Source organism: Cherax quadricarinatus, chromosome 30 (genome assembly GCF_038502225.1).
Source record: "Cherax quadricarinatus isolate ZL_2023a chromosome 30, ASM3850222v1, whole genome shotgun sequence".
NCBI lineage: Eukaryota > Metazoa > Arthropoda > Malacostraca > Decapoda > Parastacidae > Cherax > Cherax quadricarinatus.
Window position 1 is genome coordinate 12,444,410 of NC_091321.1, and position 20,873 is coordinate 12,465,282.

The 20,873-nt window shown below is 39.3% G+C and overlaps 1 protein-coding gene across 3 annotated transcripts in view; it reads left to right on the forward strand.

Moving 5' to 3' along the window:
* The window catches only part of LOC138853425 (uncharacterized), a 34,567-nt gene that overhangs the window by 1,609 nt on the left and 12,085 nt on the right, over positions 1-20,873 (forward strand). For 2 of the 3 annotated variants that reach the window (XM_070089918.1, XM_070089917.1), the window contains exons 2-3: positions 12,081-12,822; positions 19,483-19,540. In XM_070089918.1, the coding sequence (XP_069946019.1) occupies positions 12,103-12,822; positions 19,483-19,540 (778 nt within the window). In that variant the 5' untranslated portion in view covers positions 12,081-12,102. Of the gene's footprint in view, positions 1-10,362; positions 10,680-12,080; positions 12,823-19,482; positions 19,541-20,873 lie in introns of those variants that run through there. The other variant, XM_070089916.1, reaches the window with a different exon arrangement.

Below are 20,873 nucleotides of genomic sequence, written 5' to 3' on the forward strand. Positions count from 1 at the left end.
ACCTGCTTTCCATGTTCACCTAGCAGTAAGTAGGTACCTGTGTGTTAACTGACTATTGCGGGTTGCATCCTGGAGGACAAGATTAAAAGACCCCAATGGAAATAAGACAGACAGAGTCCCTGATGGTGCACTGACTAAAATAAAAAATCCAGACAAAATCTTGTATCTTAAAGTGATTTAGAAGCAGCTGCACTCATAAAGTGATTTAGAAGCAGCTGCACTCATAAAGTGATTTAGAAGCAGCTGCACTCATACTTAACCAAACATAACACGACTGTCCCTGTTAGTTCTGATTCAAAAACCAAAGATAAGGGTAAATATTAAATATATGTCCTTGTCCAAGTTAAGTAATTTATAATTCAAATTGTTCATTTTTAAGTGAGTGGTGCCATGGAGATAGTTTAATGTGTACAAATGGGGAAAATTTACCTAATCTATCCTAACCTATTGCAAACTAATGTAGCTAACTTTACATTAAATGTCTCGCGTGTTTCCTCATGCATCCTCAACTCGTCGGAATCGTAGGCTGTACATGGTAGTTTCTGCTCTTCTATGTCAATAACTTGATACCACTGAGCATCTTAGGTGGGTATTCTTGCTGATGACTCAACCTATATCTTATGCTCTGCTCCCCATGAGTTTTTTTTTTTTTTTTTTTTTTTTTTTTTTTTTTTTTCTTTTTTTTAACGTTGTTGATGAACAAAAAAAATTATCCTTGGATAATAAGGAATAGTTATCCTTAACGTTGAAAAAAAAAATATATAATTTGGAGAAATCAAGTCCACAGTTACACATCAAAATTAATGAATGAAAGGTAGAGAAAAAGTATGTGGTTAAATTACTAGATTGAATAATAGATAAGATTAAATGCTCATGTCCATTTCAGGTCAAATTTAATGTTCGTATATCCATCTCATTTAAAAATTAAAAGTACACCTATCAAAAACTGTAAGTGTTATACTTAAAGTTTGTTGTTATTTATTTATTTAGTAATTTAAGCATACATACAGAGGTACAAAAAATACAGGTAAGAGCAGCATGCCCAAGCCACTTATATGCATAGCATTACGGGCTGGCTTAAAATTAACTTAAGATTAACTAAGCAATGATGAAATCAGTGATAAAACATTATTTTAAACAGATAACTATAAAGCACAAATGAGTATTACAAAGACAGGTCATATGGTTGCTTGCATTGCTGTACATTCAGTCGAATGGAGTATTCTGTTGGGTAGTGTATTTAAAAAAATAATAAAGTTAGATTGGGTCCTAGGTTTAACATTTGTGTGATATAATTGTGAGTAACATATAGGATATACAATTTATAAGGTTCAGTTATTCAGTATTTATTTGGTTTTGAGTGAGTAAGTGATCTTTGAGAAGAGACTTGAATTTATAAACAGGTAGTGTTTCTTTTATATTTACAGGTAATGAATTCCAGATTTTAGGGCCTTTTATGTGCATTGAGTTTTTGCATAGCGTGAGATGGGCACGAGGAACATCAAAGAGTGATCTGTGCCTTGTGTTATGGTCGTGTGTTCTGTTGAGGTTGGCAAGGAGATGTTTGAGTGGAGGGTTAATATCAGAGTTAAGTGTTCTATGTACGTAATAGGTGCAATAATAAGTATGGATGTTTTGTATGGTGAGTAGGTTGAGTGTTTTGAATATTGGTGGAGTGTGTTGCCTGTAGTGAGAATTTATTATCATTCTAACTGTAGCCTTTTGTTGGGTAATTAGTGGTCTGAGATGGTTAATTGTTGTTGAGCCCCATGCACAAATTCCATAGGTGAGATAGGGGTAAATAAGAGAGTGATAAAGGGCCAGGAGGGCTGACTGTGGAACATAGTACCGTATCTTCGATAGTATGCCTACAGTCTTGGAAATTTTCTTAGAAATTTGTTGTACGTGTATGAAATCTGAGTCTATTATCGAGGTGGATTCCTAAGAATTTTCCCTCTGTTAGCTTTGTGATAGGTGATCCGTTTATTGTTATGTTAAGAGGTACATCTGTAGCTCTGTTACCAAACTGAATGAAGTAGGTTTTGTCAATGTTTAGTGTAAGTTTGTTAGTCCTCATCCAGGTAGATATTTTCTGTAATTCGGTGTTTACAGTATTGGCTAGCGTGACTGGGCTCGGGTGAGAGAAGACGTATGTAGTGTCATCTGCAAAAAGTGTGGGTTTGAGTAATTGCGAAGCATTTGGTAGGTCATTTATGTATAGGAGAAAGAGAAGAGGGCCAAGGACACTTCCCTGTGGGACACCAACTGTAATTGGTTGTGCGGAAGAGCTTGCCCCATTTATTTTTTTATTATTTATTATCACACTGGCCGATTCCCACCAAGGCAGGGTGGCCCGAAAAAGAAAAACTTTCACCATCATTCACTCCATCACTGTCTTGCCAGAAGGGTGCTTTACACTACAGTTTTTAAACTGCAACATTAACACCCCTCCTTCAGAGTGCAGGCACTGTACTTCCCATCTCCAGGACTCAAGTCCGGCCTGCCGGTTTCCCTGAATCCCTTCATAAATGTTACTTTGCTCACACTCCAACAGCACGTCAAGTATTAAAAACCATTTGTCTCCATTAACTCCTATCAAACACGCTCATGCATGCCTGCTGGAAGTCCAAGCCCCTCGCACACAAAACCTCCTTTACCCCCTCCCTCCAACCTTTCCTAGGCCGACCCCTACCCCGCCTTCCTTCCACTACAGACTGATACACTCTTGAAGTCATTCTGTTTCGCTCCATTCTCTCTACATGTCCGAACCACCTCAACAACCCTTCCTCAGCCCTCTGGACAACAGTTTTGGTAATCCCGCATCTCCTCCTAACTTCCAAACTATGAATTCTCTGCATTATATTCACACCACACATTGCCCTCAGACATGACATCTCCACTGCCTCCAGCCTTCTCCTCGCTGCAACATTCATCACCCACGCTTCACACCCACATAAGAGCGTTGGTAAAACTATACTCTCATACATTCCCCTCTTTGCCTCCAAGGACAAAGTTCTTTGTCTCCACAGACTCCTAAGTGCACCACTCACTCTTTTTCCCTCATCAATTCTATGATTCACCTCATCTTTCATAGACCCATCCGCTGACACGTCCACTCCCAAATATCTGAATACGTTCACCTCCTCCATACTCTCTCCCTCCAATCTGATATTCAATCTTTCATCACCTAATCTTTTTGTTATCCTCATAACCTTACTCTTTCCTGTATTCACCTTTAATTTTCTTCTTTTGCACACCCTACCAAATTCATCCACCAATCTCTGCCACTTCTCTTCAGAATCTCCCAAGAGCACAGTGTCATAAGCAAAGAGCAGCTGTGACAACTCCCACTTTGTGTGTGATTCTTTATCTTTTAACTCCACGCCTCTTGCCAAGACCCTCGCATTTACTTCTCTTACAACCCCATCTATAAATATATTAAACAACCACGGTGACATCACACATCCTTGTCTAAGGCCTACTTTTACTGGGAAAAAATTTCCCTCTTTCCTACATACTCTAACTTGAGCCTCACTATCCTCGTAAAAACTCTTCACTGCTTTCAGTAACCTACCTCCTACACCATACACTTGCAACATCTGCCACATTGCCCCCCTATCCACCCTGTCATACGCCTTTTCCAAATCCATAAATGCCACAAAGACCTCTTTAGCCTTATCTAAATACTGTTCACTTATATGTTTCACTGTAAACACCTGGTCCACACACCCCCTACCTTTCCTAAAGCCTCCTTGTTCATCTGCTATCCTACTCTCCGTCTTACTCTTAATTCTTTCAATTATAACTCTGCCATACACTTTACCAGGTACACTCAACAGACTTATCCCCCTATAATTTTTGCACTCTCTTTTATCCCCTTTGCCCTTATACAAAGGAACTATGCATGCTCTCTGCCAATCCCTAGGTACCTTACCCTCTTCCATACATTTATTAAATAATTGCACCAACCACTCCAAAACTATATCCCCACCTGCTTTTAACATTTCTATCTTTATCCCATCAATCCTGGCTGCCTTACCCCCTTTCATTTTACCCACTGCCTCACGAACTTCCCCCACACTCACAACTGGCTCTTCCTCACTCCTACAAGATGTTATTCCTCCTTGCCCTATACACGAAATCACAGCTTCCCTATCTTCATCAACATTTAACAATTCCTCAAAATATTCCCTCCATCTTCCCAATACCTCTAACTCTCCATTTAATAACTCTCCTCTGCTATTTTTAACTGACAAATCCATTTGTTCTCTAGGCTTTCTTAACTTGTTAATCTCACTCCAAAACTTTTTCTTATTTTCAACAAAATTTGTTGATAACATCTCACCCACTCTCTCATTTGCTCTCTTTTTACATTGCTTCACCACTCTCTTAACCTCTCTCTTTTTCTCCATATACTCTTCCCTCCTTGCATCACTTCTACTTTGTAAAAACTTCTCATATGCTAACTTTTTCTCCCTTACTACTCTCTTTACATCATCATTCCACCAATCGCTCCTCTTCCCTCCTGCACCCACTTTCCTGTAACCACAAACTTCTGCTGAACACTCTAACACTACATTTTTAATCCTACCCCATACCTCTTCGACCCCATTGCCTATGCTCTCATTAGCCCATCTATCCTCCAATAGCTGTTTATATCTTACCCTAACTGCCTCCTCTTTTAGTTTATAAACCTTCACCTCTCTCTTCCCTGATGCTTCTATTCTCCTTGTATCCCATCTACCTTTTACTCTCAGTGTAGCTACAACTAGAAAGTGATCTGATATATCTGTGGCCCCTCTATAAACATGTTCATCCTGAAGTCTACTCAACAGTCTTTTATCAACCAATACATAATCCAACAAACTACTGTCATTTCACCCTACATCATATCTTGTATACTTATTTATCCTCTTTTTCTTAAAATATGTATTACCTATAACTAAACCCCTTTCTATACAAAGTTCAATCAAAGGGCTCCCATTATCATTTACACCTGGCACCCCAAACTTACCTACCACACCCTCTCTAAAAGTTTCTCCTACTTTAGCATTCAGGTCCCCTACCACAATTACTCTCTCACTTGGTTCAAAGCCTCCTATACATTCACTTAACATCTCCCAAAATCTCTCTCTCTCCTCTGCATTCCTCTCTTCTCCAGGTGCATACACGCTTATTATGACCCACTTCTCGCATCCAACCGTTACTTTAATCCACATAATTCTTGAATTTACACATTCATATTCTCTTTTCTCCTTCCATAACTGATCATTTAACATTACTGCTACCCCTTCCTTTGCTCTAACTCTCTCAGATACTCCAGATTTAATCCCATTTATTTCCCCCCACTGAAACTCTCCTACCCCCTTCAGCTTTGTTTCACTTAGAGCCAGGACATCCAACTTCTTTTCATTCATAACATCAGCAATCATCTGTTTCTTGTCATCCGCACTACATCCACGCACATTTAAGCATCCCAGTTTTATAAAGTTTTTCTTCTTCTCTTTTTTAGTAAATGTATACAGGAGAAGGGGTTACTAGCCCATTGCTCCCGGCATTTGCGTACACATATTGGGTTGTGTTGCTGAGGTAAGACTTGAGGTAGTTGAGGAAGTGCCCTCTAATACCATAGTGTGACAATTTTACGTGGAGCAAGTCATGGTCAACTGTATCAAAAGCTTTACGTAAGTCAATGAAGATCCCCAGTGGGACTTCTTTTTTCTCTATTGCAGTGTATATATGTTCTAGCATGTGTATAATAGCATCATTAGTATTTTTATTAGGCCTGAATCCAAATTGGCAGGGGTTGAGAATGTTTTGGGAGATGAGGTAGGAGTAGATTCGTTTATGAATTAATTTTTCGAAGATTTTTGAGAGAGGGTGGAAATTGGATATTGGCCTATAGTTATTCAACTCTGTTTGGTCTCCTCCTTTATGGATCGGGGTGACCCTTGCTATTTTGAGAACTGTAGGGAAGGTGGAGGATTCAATGGATTTGTTAAAGAGTGTTGCAATGATTGGTGATAGTACTTGTGATGCTTTTTTGTATATAAAGGGTGGTAAGGTATTTAAATCTCCTGCCTTGTTTTTCAGTGCGTTGATAATAAGGGAGACTTCGTATGGGTTAGTCGGAGCTAGGAACAGTGTGTTCGGGTAGTTGCCAGTGAGGTAGTCATTTCGTGGGGTATCTGAGCTTGGGATTTTATTGGCAAGGTTTTGACCTATAGTGGAGAAGAAATCATTGAGTCTGTTTGCTGTTTCTGTTGGTGGGAGTTGGGGTTCATCTGATTTTGCTAATTTTATTTCGCTATGTCGTGATATCTTTTTTGTTCCCAGAATTTCTGATAGGGTCTTCCAGGTCTTTTTTATATCACCTCGTAAGTTGGATAATCTGTTCTCATAATACAATTTTTTGCCCTTCTTATCAGGCTGGTTAGGATTGACGAGTAACGTTTTGTTTGGTCTCTGGTTATGTGACCCATTCTGTACTGTTTTTCATATTGGTGTTTTGTATTTATGGATTTGAGAATGCTGGGTGTTAGCCAGGGACTGTTTAGTCTCTTAGCTGTCATCTGTTTAGTTTTTTTTAGGGCAGTGCTTGTTATAAAGGTATTGGGTCTTTTTTAGAAAATTATTAAAACATTCGTCAATATCTGTATAGATTTCTAGCTCAGTGTGCCAGTCAATGTTTGTTACTGCTGTTGTGAAGTTATTAATGGCTGCCTCATTGTGAAGTCTGAAGGTGACTTTAGTAGTGTCTTGGGGTATTATACCAAGAGTTGTTATGAGGAAAGTAGGGTAGTGGTCTGTGGTATTATCTGTAATTATGCCTGATTTTAAAGGGGATATGGTGTTGGTCCAGATGTGGTCAAGTAGGGAAACACTAGTCTCTGTAACTCTTGTAGGTTTTGTTACTGTTGGTAGCAACATGCAGTTACTCATTGTGTTTGTGAATTCAGTAATGTGTGGGTCCTGGTCTTGCAGGAGATTTATATTGAAGTCACCTGAGAGTAGTAAGTGATCTTTGTTCATGCATGCATCAGTTATCATACTTCCTAGGTTTTGACTAAATTGGCTAATGTTTGATTGTGGAACTCTGTAGATGTTTATCACTGTGAGAGGTTTTTGTAGGTATTTGGATTTGAATTTAGCTATTATATATTCCCCATGTTCATCCCTTGTGCAAGTATTAGTGATACATTCTAGTTGGTCTGAGTAGTATATAGCAGTGCCACCCCCTTGTTGGTCTGGCCTACAGTTGTGTATGGCTGTGTAACCAGGAATGGCATAGACATCTGTAGTATCAGGCTTTAGCCAGGTTTCAGTTAGTGTAATGATGGACATATTGGCATGCAAGGAATTTAGTAATGCTAGGAGGTCATCATAATGCTTGCTTAAAAGATCTGATATTGTAGTTAAAGATAGTTATGTTGTTGTTAGCTCTGAGAAGTGCCTTTGATTGTTCTGCTGTGTAGTAATTACAGTAACTGTTTGAATCATTTAAGTCATTAAATAAGAGGTTGGTATCAGGATCAATGCTTGTAATCATAAGATTTGTAGTGAATCTATAGTTAGAATTAAGTAAAAAATAAAGTAAATATTCTAAAGCTAAAAAAAAATAGCACCTGAATTATTTAACAAATGTAAAAATAATGAGCTAAGGTAGTTTTTTAAAGCTAAAATAAAGGAGACAATATAAAAGGGACTAAAATAATTTGTGGTGATCAAATAAAGTGATGATCAAATAATGGAGCTTGGGAATATGATAGTAGGTAGTACTTTAAAGGTAATTCTTTAAAGTTAGAATTATAATATAAAATTATAATATAAAAGGGACTAATATAAGTTGTGGTGAACAATAAAGTGGTAATCAAATAATTGCACTAAGGTCTAATATAATGACTTTTGTGGAGTCTATGTTTTGAGCTAGAATGAGCTATAGTACAACTAGATTTAATCTAATAATATAACAATACAAATTAAAAATAGCACCAGTCTCTCACTAGTAATTGCAATATGGTCTAATATAATGAATTTGGTATTGACTATAGTACAACTGAGTTTAATCTAATAATATAAAAAAGGCAATAGACTCTCAATTGTAATTGCACTAAAGTGTTATATAAGTTGTTTACAAGAATTAGAGTATAACTAGATTTAAATTGACAAGATAAAATATGCAAGTTAAGGTAGCAAAAGAATAAAAAAGTAGAAAAAAAAAATATATGAGGTAGTTGGTACTAGTTAGCAAAAGATAGTTAAGTGCCTTGAACAATAATATAATTGAAATATACACTAATTGCACACACAATATAGTCACTAAGATATGAAAACAATCTTAGAGTAGGAATTATAATATAAACTTATAATATAAAAATACAAATTGAAATGGTACTTGCAATTGCACTAGAGTCTGGTATAGGTTGTTGACAAGATCAAGAGTAAATTTGGCAACATGGTGAGATTATTGGCATTTATGAGACTGCATGCTCTTGTAATTAAATCATAATAATAATACATAATAACTTTATTTCTAAAAGTACATGTACAAGATATACAGACCTAGCTGACATCAATGACATACTCCTATATAGAAAGCCCCGTTTTATGCAGGGCATTTCGGGCAGATTAGGTCAATTTTGTCCCAGGATGAGATCTACGCCAGTCAACTAACACCCAGGTAACCATTTTACTGATGGGTGAACAGGGACCATGGACCCTCAGCCTGTGAAGCTGTGCTCACCAGGCCACCAGGTACTCTACACTGATGAATCTGACCCAATACCCACAAACCATCTGGATCTACCACAAATATGTATAGTAGAGGAAGTAGAGTTGTACAGTGGACCCTCGACCAGCGATGCCATCGATTAATGATAAATCTGACTAGCGGTACATTTTATTGCAAAAATTTTGCCTCGATTAGCGCTAAAAAACTCGACCAACACTATTCGTTCCGTCTGAGACGCGTCCACTTCTGGCCAGTGTTTACAAGCCAGCCAGCCACCGCGGTCGCTTCCAAGCATACAATCGGAACATTTCATATTATCACAGCCTTTTTAGTGATTGCACCTGCAAAATAAGTCACCATGGGCCCCAAGAAAGCTTCTAGTGCCAACCCTACAGCAAAAAGGGTGAGAATTACTATGGATATTAAGAAAGAGATCATTGCTAAGTATGAAAGTGGAGTGCGTGTCTCTGAGCTGGCCAGGCTGTACACAAAACCCCAATCAACCATCGCTACTATTGTGGCCAAGAAAACAGCAATCAAGGAAGCTGTTCTTGCCAAAGGTGCAACTATGTTTTCGAAACTGAGATCGCAAGTGATAGAAGATATTGAGAGACTGTTATTGGTATGGATAAACGAAAAACAGATAGCAGGAGATAGCATCTCTCAAGCGATCATATGTGAAAAGGCTAGGAAGTTGCATGACGATTTAATTAGAAAAATGCCAGCAACTAGTGGTGATGTGAGTGAATTTAAGGCCAGCAAAGGTTGGTTTGAGAGATTTAAGAATCGTAGTGGCATACATAGTGTGATAAGGCATGGTGAGGCTGCCAGTTTGGACCAAAAAGCAGCTGAAAAAAAAGTGCAGGAATTCAAGGAGTACATAGACAGTGAAGGACTGAAACCTGAACAAGTGTTTAATGGTGACACTGACAATGTTGTGAACCACTTTAGGAAAGTCATAAAGGAACGAGAGGTACAGGTAACTATGGACAGATATGTTGTGCGACAGAAGTCCAGTGACTCTGAAGCTGGTCCTAGTGGCATTAAAAGAACAAGGGAAGTAACCCCAGAAAAAGACTTGCTGCCTCAAGTGCTAATGGAAGGGGATTCCCCTTCTAAACACTAACACCTCTCCCCTCCTCCCATCCCATCAATCATCACCAGATCTTCAATAAAGGTAAGTGTCATGTAACTGTGTATGTAATCTTCAGTTTGTGTGTATTAAAATTAATATTTCATGTGGTAAATTTTTTTTTTTTTTTCAATACTTTTGGGTGTCTTGCACGGATTAATTTGATTTCCATTATTTCTTATGGGGAAAATTAACTTGACTAACGATAATTTTGACTAACGATGAGCTCTCAGGAACGGATTAATATCGCTGGTTGAGGGTCCACTGTACTTCCTATCTTAGTGGGAGCATCTTTGGTTCACAACTGAAGTACCCAGGTTTGATCGTGGCACAGGTGAAAAAGTTAAGCAGGTTTCCTTACACCTGTTTTTTTTCCCATTCACCTAATAATAATTTTTTTTTTTTTAATCCATAGCATGCAACCTCGCCTCACTTGCTTCTGGTCACCTGTACTGTTCACTATATATGTATTAACCTATTTTAGCTTGCTCTGTTTTAGAACTGATGAAGCCATTCATGGTGAAAGGTTTCCTTTATTAAATGTCCTGAACTGTACACAAGTGTCCTTTTTCCACAGTATTTTTTATTAAATACGGTGATACTGTATTTTCCTGGAGCTTCATATATTCTCAGATAACCCCCATATTTTCCTTAAGCCCATTAAATTTTATTTTTATTATGATTATTATTGTATTTTGAAGCACTAAACCCATAAGGGTTGTATAATGCCTGAGAATGGGAGATGGGTTCAATCCAAGGAGAGGGAGCACAGTTTCAGTTCGTTGGACCAAGAGCCTCTCGCCCCTTCCCTGTGGGGTAAATATTTCCTTTATCTTGTTATATTTTTCTGTAACCCATTATATTTGCTTGTAACCCATTATATATTTTTCTATAACAAATTATGCTTTCCTGTAATTCATTATATTTTCATGTAACATTAAATTTTCTTGCAACTTGTAATATTTTCCAGCAATCCATTATATTTTCTTGTGATGTATTTTACAATAGCTTATATATGTATTTTTGTATAATTATTGTATTTTCCCCAAACCCATTATATACTTTGTTTCCTGTAACTCGTTATATTTTTCTGTAACATATTTTCATGTACCAACAATTTATTATTGGCTCCTGTAGCCCATTAATTTTTCTTGTAACCTCCAACATATTATCCTTATTGGAGAGAGGAGGAGCATGGAGAAGTGAATGTTTTCAGATATTTGGGAGTTGACGTGTCAGCAGATGGATTTATGAAGGATGAGGTTAATCATAGAATTGGTGAAGGAAAAAAAGGTGAGTGGTGCGTTGAGGTACATGTGGAGACAAAAAATGTTATCTATGGAGGCAACGAAGGGAATGTATGAAGTATAGTGGTACCAACACTCTTATATGGGTGTCAAGCTTGGGTTGTAAATGCTGCAGTGAGGAGGCAGTTGGAGGCTGTAGAGTTGTCCTGTCTAAGTGCAATGTGTGGTGTAAATATTATGCAGAAAATTCGGAGTGTGGAAATTTGGAGAAAGTGTGGAGTTAATAAAAGTATTAGTCAGAGGGCTGAAGAGGGGTTGTTGAGTTGGTTTGGTCATTTAGAGAGAATGGATCAAAGTAGAATGATATGGAGAGTGTATAAATCTGTAGGGGAAGGAAGGCGGGGTAGGGGTTGTCCTCGAAAAGGTTGGAGGGTGGGGTAAAGGAGGTTTTGTGGGCGAGGGGCTTGGACTTCCAGCAAGCATGCATGAGCATGTTAGATAGGAGTGAATGGAGACAAATGGTATTTGGGACCTGACGAGCTGTTGGAGTGTGAGCAAGGTAATGTTTAGTGAAGGGATTCAGGGAAACCGGTTATTTTTATATAGCCAGACTTGAGTCCTGGAAATGGGAAGTACAATGCCTGCACTTTAAAGGAGGAGTTTGGGATATTGGCAGTTTGGAGGGATATGTTGTGTATCTTTATACATATATGCTTCTGAACTGTTGTATTTTGAACACCTCTGCAAAAACAGTGATTATTTGTGAGTAAAGTGAAAGTGTTTCTTTTTGAGGATTTTCTTTCTTTTTGGGTCACCCTGCTATGGTGGGAGACGGCCGACCTGTTAAAAAAATAAATTGTAATTGAATTATGTTTTCCCTGTAATCCTATTGAATTTTTTGTAACCCTTTTATAGTTTCTTGTAAGTCCATTATATTTATGAAATGTTGTATTCTTTTCTTGGATTGCAGGTTGCCGTCTCTGCATGACCTGATGAATGGTGTCGATACCACCAAAATGGTGGACTCAGTATATGATGCTGTATCTCATAAAACAATATTTTTAAAATCATATAGAAGGAAGGAACTCCCCTCATGTAACTCTTATGAAAACTCTCTCTCATGTGACCTGGTAAAATTGAAGTGGCAAAATATGAGGGATGCATGCAGGCTGTCTGATTACTCCCAGTTACAGTTTAAATCATCTAGGAAAAACCAGATGATAGAGGGGAAGATTATGCCTGGTGATATATCAGTTGATTATGAAAATCTAAAAGCTTCTGAGGAAGTTATAAGATACAACAATGTAAGTAGTGGACGCTTGTTTGAATGTCATCCCTCTATATCAAAGACATGGGGATTTTGTAAAAGTGAATCGAAAGAGAAGAATGATCTAGTGATTTCAACAGACCCTTATGAGTGCTTACAGTCTGAAGCTGAGTCTAAGGAATGCAGAACTGCAGGTGACAGGGAGAATAAACTATATTTAGAAAAATGGTGTGACAGTCATGTGGAGATGATTAAGTGTGATTGGGGAATGTATTCCAGACAGAAAAAATCTGCTTTGAAATCTTTCATGAATGATAGCAAGTCTACTACCACTGTGAAGCCCATCTCATCAAAGGCTACACGCTCTTGTGTAGTAGCCTTAGAAAGGCTGCCACTTCTAAACAAAGCACACTCATTTAAGATACTTACAGACAACATAGTGAAGGTATGTTTATATTATCTAAAATTGTATGTATTTGTGTGATATAAAAAATAATGCATGTTTATTTGAAAAAACCATTACAGCATAATAGCTGTAATAAAGAAATGCTTTGAAGACACTTTAGCTTCACTTAGTATAATAGTCAATTGCCAATTTTCTTTGTCATCCATCCAAATGTGGCATTACTTTGGAGATAAATGATTTAAAATTAAACATGGTGTAATCATAGGCTTCTTCCTTCATGCCCTCTGATTCTGCAGTAGTGAATTCCTTGAGGAAGACTGCTCTTTCATCAAAGAAGTATTTTCTAAACTTCACTATCCTCATCACTTCATTAGAGACCATAGATGCTTTGCATATACAGTGTAATATCTTCAACTCGCCCAGACAGGATACCACTGAGAGGAGATACATACATAGTCCTACCCACTAACTGTTGCCAAACACGTCTCCAGTGTCTTTTTCATTACTGCATTCCAAGTAGCTACCTTTACATCCACCACAATCAAAGACAGCACCAGTAAGGTGCACTACAACAGAAGAGAATACACAGGCACAACACAAGACACAAAACTCTTCCAAATCCTCCACATCTGCCTTGTCTTATACAAAAACACAATTCACATAAAGGCACTAAGATCTGGAATTCATTGCCCAAACTATTCCTCTCTTCTCCAACCTACTGCCTCACGAACTTCCTCCACACTCACAACTGGCTCTTCCTCACTCCTACAAGATGTTATTCCTCCTTGCCCTATACACGAAATCACAGCTTCCCTATCTTCATCAACATTTAACAATTCCTCAAAATATTCCCTCCATCTTCCCAATACCTCTAACTCTCCATTTAATAACTCTCCTCTCCTATTTTTAACTGACAAATCCATTTGTTCTCTAGGCTTCCTTAACTTGTTAATCTCACTCCAGAACTTTTTCTTATTTTCAACAAAATTTGTTGATAACATCTCACCCACTCTCAATTGCTCTCTTTTTACATTGCTTCACCACTCTCTTAACCTCTCTCTTTTTCTTCATATACTCTTCCCTCCTTGCATCACTTCTGCTTTGTAAAAACTTCTCATATGCTAACTTTTTCTCCCTTACTACTCTCTACATCAGCATTCCACCACTCACTCCTCTTCCCTCCCACACCCACTTTCCTGTAACCACAAACTTCTGCTGAACACACTAACACTGCATTTTTAAACCTACCCCATACCTCTTTGACCCCATTGACTTTGCTCTCATTAGCCCATCTATCCTCCAATAGTTGTTTATATCTTACCCTAACTGCCTCCTCTTTTAGTTTATAAACCTTCACCTCTCTCTTCCCTGATGCTTCTATTCTCCTTGTATCCCATCTACCTTTTACTCTCAGTGTAGCTACAACTAAAAAGTGAGCTGATATATCTGTGGCCCCTCTATAAACATGTACATCCTGAAGTCTTCTCAACAGTCTTTTATCTACCAATACATAATCCAACAAACTACTGTCACTTCGCCCTACATCATATCTTGTATACTTATTTATCCTCTTTTTCTTAAAATATGTATTACCTATAACTAAACCCCTTTCTCTACGAAGTTCAATCAAAGGGCTCCCATTATCATTTACACCTGGCACCCCAAACTTACCTACCACACCCTCTCTAAAAGTTTCTCCTACTTTAGCATTCAGGTCCCCTACCACAATTACTCTCTCACTTGGTTCAAAGATTCCTATACATTCACTTAACATCTCCCAAAATCTCTCTCTCTCCTCTACATTCCTCTCTTCTCCAGGTGCATACATGCTTATTATGACCCACTTTTCCCATCCAACCTTTACTTTAATCCACATAATCCTTGAATTTACACATTCATTCTCTTTTCTCCTTCCATAACTGATCCTTCAACATTATTGCTACCCCTTCCTTTGCTCTAACTCTGTCAGATACTCCAGATTTAATCCCATTTATTTCCCCCCACCGAAACTCCCCTACCCCCTTCAGCTTTGTTTCGCTTAGGGCCAGGACATCCAACTTCTTTTCATTCATAACATCAGCAATCATCTTTTTTTTTTTTTTTTTTTTTTTTTTTTTCTTTTTTTTTTATACACAGGGTTTGACAAGGTTAAGGATCCCTAGTTTTATTGACAAGCTATTTACAGGTTAAGGATTCCTAACTTTATTGACAAGCTAAGAGCTGTTACCTACATCAGCTCATTTGAAAGCATTTTTATTGTTATGAGACATACAAGTAGGGAACAGGATGAAGTTGGAGCCATCTGTGGGCCAGAATTTTCATTTAATCAACTGATGTTATCTCGTTGACATCATTATTCTGTACGAATGTGTTCCATACTTGAGTCATCCTGGGTATATATGATCTCAGATGGAGTGATGTTCTGGAGAAGGGCACAGCCAGAGTGAAGTTGCTGCTTTCTGCCCGTCATGTGGCATAAAAGCTTGTTTCACGCTGTCCTCGAAGTGGATCCAAGTGTCGTACTTTGACAATATTGGCCTTATACATAACAGTAAGGCCACTCACATCCCTCCTGTGTTGAAGGCTCTGCTGAAATGACAGATCTATCCAGGATGGGTCCAGGCGAGAGATGAGACGTCTTGCTCTGTTCTCCTCTCTGTCCAGCAGTCGCAGATGAGAGGGGGGGCAGGCAAACCAAGAAAGTGGAGCATACTCAAGGTGTGAGCGTACTTGTGCCTCGTACAGAAACTTGCAACCCCTACTGTCAAGCAGATGCGAGATACGGCGATGTGCTGTAAGCTTCCTGGCTGCCTTGTTTGCTAGATTTACAACATGGTTCTTCATGGTTAGTTTGGAGTCAAATTTCACCCCAAGGATATCAACTTCTTCTCCAGGTGCCAACACCCTCCCATTCATCCTTACTACTGCACCAGCATTACCATCATGGTGCCTAGAGACGATCATCATTTGCATTTTCTCAGGTGCAAATGTTACTTGCCATCTATTTCCCCAAGCAGATATAGCTCTTAGCTGGTGATTGATGTAGCTTAGAGCAGCTGGCATTTCTTCTCTTGGATAAGTGAATGTCAGTGTACAGTCATCTGCATATGCATGTGATTCTGGGATGAGATGAAGAAAATCGTTGAAGTAGACATTCCATAACAATGGTCCCAGCACGCTTCCTTGTGGAACACTTGCCCCAATAGGTTGTCTTGCTGATTCCGTTCCATTGAGAACTACACTTAGAGATCTACCATGAAGGTAATCACTGAGGAGACATAGCGTAGAGCCTGCAATTCCCAGTGCTTGAAGTTTTGCTAAGAGGCCCTGGTGCCACACCCGGTCGAAAGCACCAGCAATGTCCAGTGCTACCACACAGCTGACTTTGGATTCATCCAGTGACTGGTGCCACTTAGTGGGGAGGTTTAACAACAGATCAGCAGCAGAGTAACCTTTCCTGAAGCCATATTGACGATCACAAAGTAGTGAGTGGTAGTCAAAAAACTGTCATTTGTCTTGAGATTATTGTCTCAAGGATCTTACCAGTGATTGACAGGAGTGACACTGGTCTGTAGTTGCTGATTTCTGCTCTGCTCTTCTTTTTGTGAAGAGGGACTACATTTGCCTCTTTCCCCAGAGAGGGCCATTTACACTGTACTAGGCAGTGCTGATGGGAGTTAGAGGTGCTGCTAGCTGGTCTGCACATCTCAGCAATCTAGGGCTCAACTTGTCTGGGCCCACAGCCTTTTCTTGGTCAAGCTATTTAAGAAGGAAATGCACCTCCTCCTGCCTTATTGTCACCACTGACAGTTTTGACACAGTTCTTGCAGCTAGCCAAGGAGGGTCCCTTGCTGGATCAGGAACTTGCATTTTGGTAGCAAAGTGTTCAGCAAAGAGGTCTGCCTTCTCTTGACTACTAGTAGAGGTGGTCCCATCCTGTCGATTTAGAGGTGGAATGAGTTCATCAGGCAGATAACCTTGTCTGTCCTTGACCAGGGACCACCAGGTTTTGGAGCCTACCCTACCTGATGCTAGCTTTCTTTTTGTGTCCACCTCCCATTTAGCAATGGCCCACTTTTGAACGTCACCCATATGCCTACAGGCTTGCCTGTGCAAGTTCCTCTTATAGGTGGTAGGATGTCTCTCATACCTTCGCCATGCTTTGTACTTAGCAGTAGCAGCCTCTCTACAACAAAAGCCAAACCAAGGCTGATCTGTAGGCTTCATCACATATTGCCGGTGAGGAATGTGTTCTTGTTGTAGATTAAGGATATGTCCAGTGAAGGCTTTCACTTGGTTGTCAACATCCCCTTGGAGAAGAGCATTCCAATCGGTGGTGGCGAGCTCAGAGCAAAGGGCTGGCCAATTACCTTTTTCCCATAGCCAGGTTGTGCGTGTGGACTCCTCACCTCATTCTGTTGGGATCTTAAGTGTCGTAAAAACAGCCTTGTGGTCAGACGATCCAATGTAGCCGAGGGGTTGACAAGTGACTATGGCTTCTGCCAGATCACTCACTACTGGGTCAAGGGAGGAGCCAGAGATATGAGTAGGGAAATCATCAAAGTTTCTCATGTCAAATACTGCAAGAAGGTCATCAAAGTCCCTCTGTATAAGATGTTGGTTGAGGTCACCAACAATTATGATATGTTGACAGTTGTGTTGTAGCAGAAGGGAGTCAATATTTTCCATTAGGAAGTTGATGGGGTCTGCATGTTGCCACTGAGGTCTATACATTGCACATGCTAGTACAGAGGTACTAGTGTTTATGCAGAGCTTGAAGAACATCATTTAAAGATGAGTAGGGGTGGCAACATCAATGTGCTGGGCATGAACACTTTTAGAGAAGCACACAGCAACACCTCCTCCTTGCCCTTGCCTGTCTCTTCTCATCCATGAGGTGTAGCCAGCAATTCTTGCAAAATTTTCTGGAGTCCTGTCATCCAAAAATGTTTCAACAACAACTATCATGTCGGGACGTCGAGTGTTCACAAAACTATGTGTGAGCTCTCCAACATTGGTAATGAAACCTCTAATGTTGGCCGACAGGATGATGATAGACTGGCTTCTCATGATGTGGTCAGCTTGAGGTGGTGGGTGTGTAGGGCATGTAAGGTGCCTGCCCTTGAGAGAGGTAGGGTACTGAGGCAGCTGCAGGGATGTAGGTCTGTGGTCTTGTATAAGGCACAATACCACCTGCTGGGCTGAGATAGGAGTAGCTGAGTGGGTGACGTGTGAGAGTGTTCACCAATTCAGAGATCCTGCTGGTTTGTTCTGAGAACAGGTCTCTAAACAGGTGGTCCTGTCTGTCAAGTTCCTTTTTCTTCCAACACTGGTCCTCCTAATGTCCTTTCTTGTAGCAGTAATTGCACCTGGTATCTTGCAGGCAGTTGTTGGCGGTGTGCCCCTTCCGGTGACAGTGAGAGCACAGCCTAGGTGCCTGGGAGGGTGGACAATGATTTCTTGCACCTCCTGTGTTTTGCAGATTTGTCCTCAGGTTCTGCCGCTGGGACTGTGTTAGTGGAGGGTGAGACGGCTGTAGATGTCTTCCTCCTCTACGTCCTCTACCCAGTCCTCTACCAGTTTTGACAGATGTGTCCCTGCTGTTCGTACTTTGGTGCAGTAGGTGATCAGGTGCAGTGATAGTTCCCTGATTATTAACTGCAACAATCTGGTGGAGAAACTCCTTGACTCAGAACTTGCCGATGAAGCACTGCTGCCAGATTTTGGAATAGTGTCGGCAGGTGTGCTGACAGGTGTAGGATCAGAGATGGTATGTGCGCTGTCTAGTGGACTGGCAGTGGCTGAAGCAGAGATGTCAGGTGTAGGAGAATTAACAGATCCAAGGCTTCCTTCGTTGCTGGGAACGCACATTTAAGCATCCCAGTTTTATAAAGTTTTTCTTCTTCTCTTTTTTAGTAAATGTTTACAGGAGAAGGGGTTACTAGCCCATTGCTCCCAGCATTTTAGTCGCCTCATACGACACACATGGCTTACGGAGGAAAGATTCTTTTCCACTTTCCCATGGACAATAGAAGAAATAAAGAAGAACAAGAGCTATTTAGAGAAAGGAGAAAAATCTAGATGTATGTATATATATATATATATGCATGTGCGTGTCTGTGAAGTGTGACCAAATGTAAGTAGGAGTAGCAAGATATCCCTGTTATCTAGCATGTTTATGAGACAGAAAAAGACACCAGCAATCCTACCATCATGTAAAACAGTTACAGGTTTCTGTTTCACAGTCATCTGGCAGGACGGTAGTACTTCCCTGGGTGGTTGCTGTCTACCAACCTACTACACCTATTTTTTTATTTATAATGTTTAACACTGTGTTTATAATGTTTAACACTAGTTTCTTGTGATATTAAATGTGTTCGAAGATGTTTTATACAGTAGACTGCTGATTAAGATATGATCTGTTTGGATACTTTTGCTATATGGTGGTTGAAAAATTGCTGCATTTTTTTATCATGACGCCATAATGTTCATTTATGACAGTTCTAGAACCTCAGCCATCCACCTCAATCCTTTCACCTCAGCCCAGTAGGACCACACCATATCTTCACTCCTTTCAATATCATCAACATACACCCACAACCAGAATTTATGGTAAAAAAAGTTAATTATATGAAATAACTTTATTGTGCTATAATAAGATAATGTTTTTTTTATATTACTCTAGATAAACCTTTTCAGATCAGCTACGAGAGAACGTCTAAAATTATTAACATTCCGACACCAGCTCTTCTGAAACGTAAGACCATAAGAAAGGAGGAATGCTGCAGCAGGCCTGTTGGCCCATACTAGGCAGGTCTTTCACAATCCATCCCACTAACAAAATATTTGCCTAACCCAGTTTTCAGTGCTACCCAAGAAATAAGCTTTGATAATTCTATTTACTCATGTGCAAGTTCCATTCAAACCCAACTGCTCTCACTAATGTATTTATCCAACCTAAATTTGAAACTACTCAAGGTTTAAGTTTCAATAATCCTACTAGGCAGACTGTTCCACTCATCAACTACCCTATTTCCAAACCAATACTTTCCTATATTCTTTCTAAATCTAAACTTTATTAATTTTTATCCATTATTGTGGGTTCTTTCTTGGAGAGATATCCTCAAGACCTTATTTATATCCCTTGTGTTACTACCCATCTTCCACTTGCACACTTCGATCATGTCTCTCCTCATTCTTCGTCTTACAAGTGAATGTAATTTAAGGGACTTCAATCTCTCTTCATACGGAAGATTTCTAATGCTGTGAATTAATTTTGTCGTTCTTCGCTGAATGTTTTCTAACGAATTTATATCCATTCTGTAATATGGAGACCAGAACTGAGCTGCAAATTCTAGGTGAGGTCTTACTAATGATGTATAAAGCTGTAGTATAACCTCTGGACTTCTTTTGCTTCCACAGAAATCCAGAAGTATAGTGCGTGCCGATGAGCAAATTCTATTCACTGGTTAAGTAGGTAGATAAATCATATACAGTATTATTCATATAATTTTTTACCTTCTTGGCCATTTCTCAAGTCAGGATGACCATAAAAAGGAAAAACATTAAGCCACTTTAATGAGATGTACATCAAGTACAAATTTAAACTTGTATGGAGTGCTGCATTGATCTCATGGTCCTCCCAAATCCTGTTGTAGTTTGTTGCTTGCCTAGTGGCCATTGTCTTTTTTTCTTCTCTCTTTACCTGGCATTTAAGCAGACCTAAATTTAATCCTTTCAGTGTCAAGACTCCTGGTCCTAAACTCACTGTGTCGAAAAATTTTCAAAAAAAAAATCTTATGAAATGATAGAGAATCTTTTCTTGGTGGTAATGACACTAAAAGTACGAAATTTGATAGAAAACTTATGAAATTACGCTCTCATGAAGTTAGCGATCTTGGAGATATCTACGCTTCGGCGATTTCGTCCACTTAGAGCCCTATTTTGGGCCAATTCCTTTGTTCCAGTCGACTAAAATCATAGCTATTTCACTAGAACTCCATTTGTTCTATCGATTGGGTACAATAAACCACCCATTTACCGATTTCAACTACGCAATAAAGTGGTCAGAAATTGGCAATTTGGCCAAT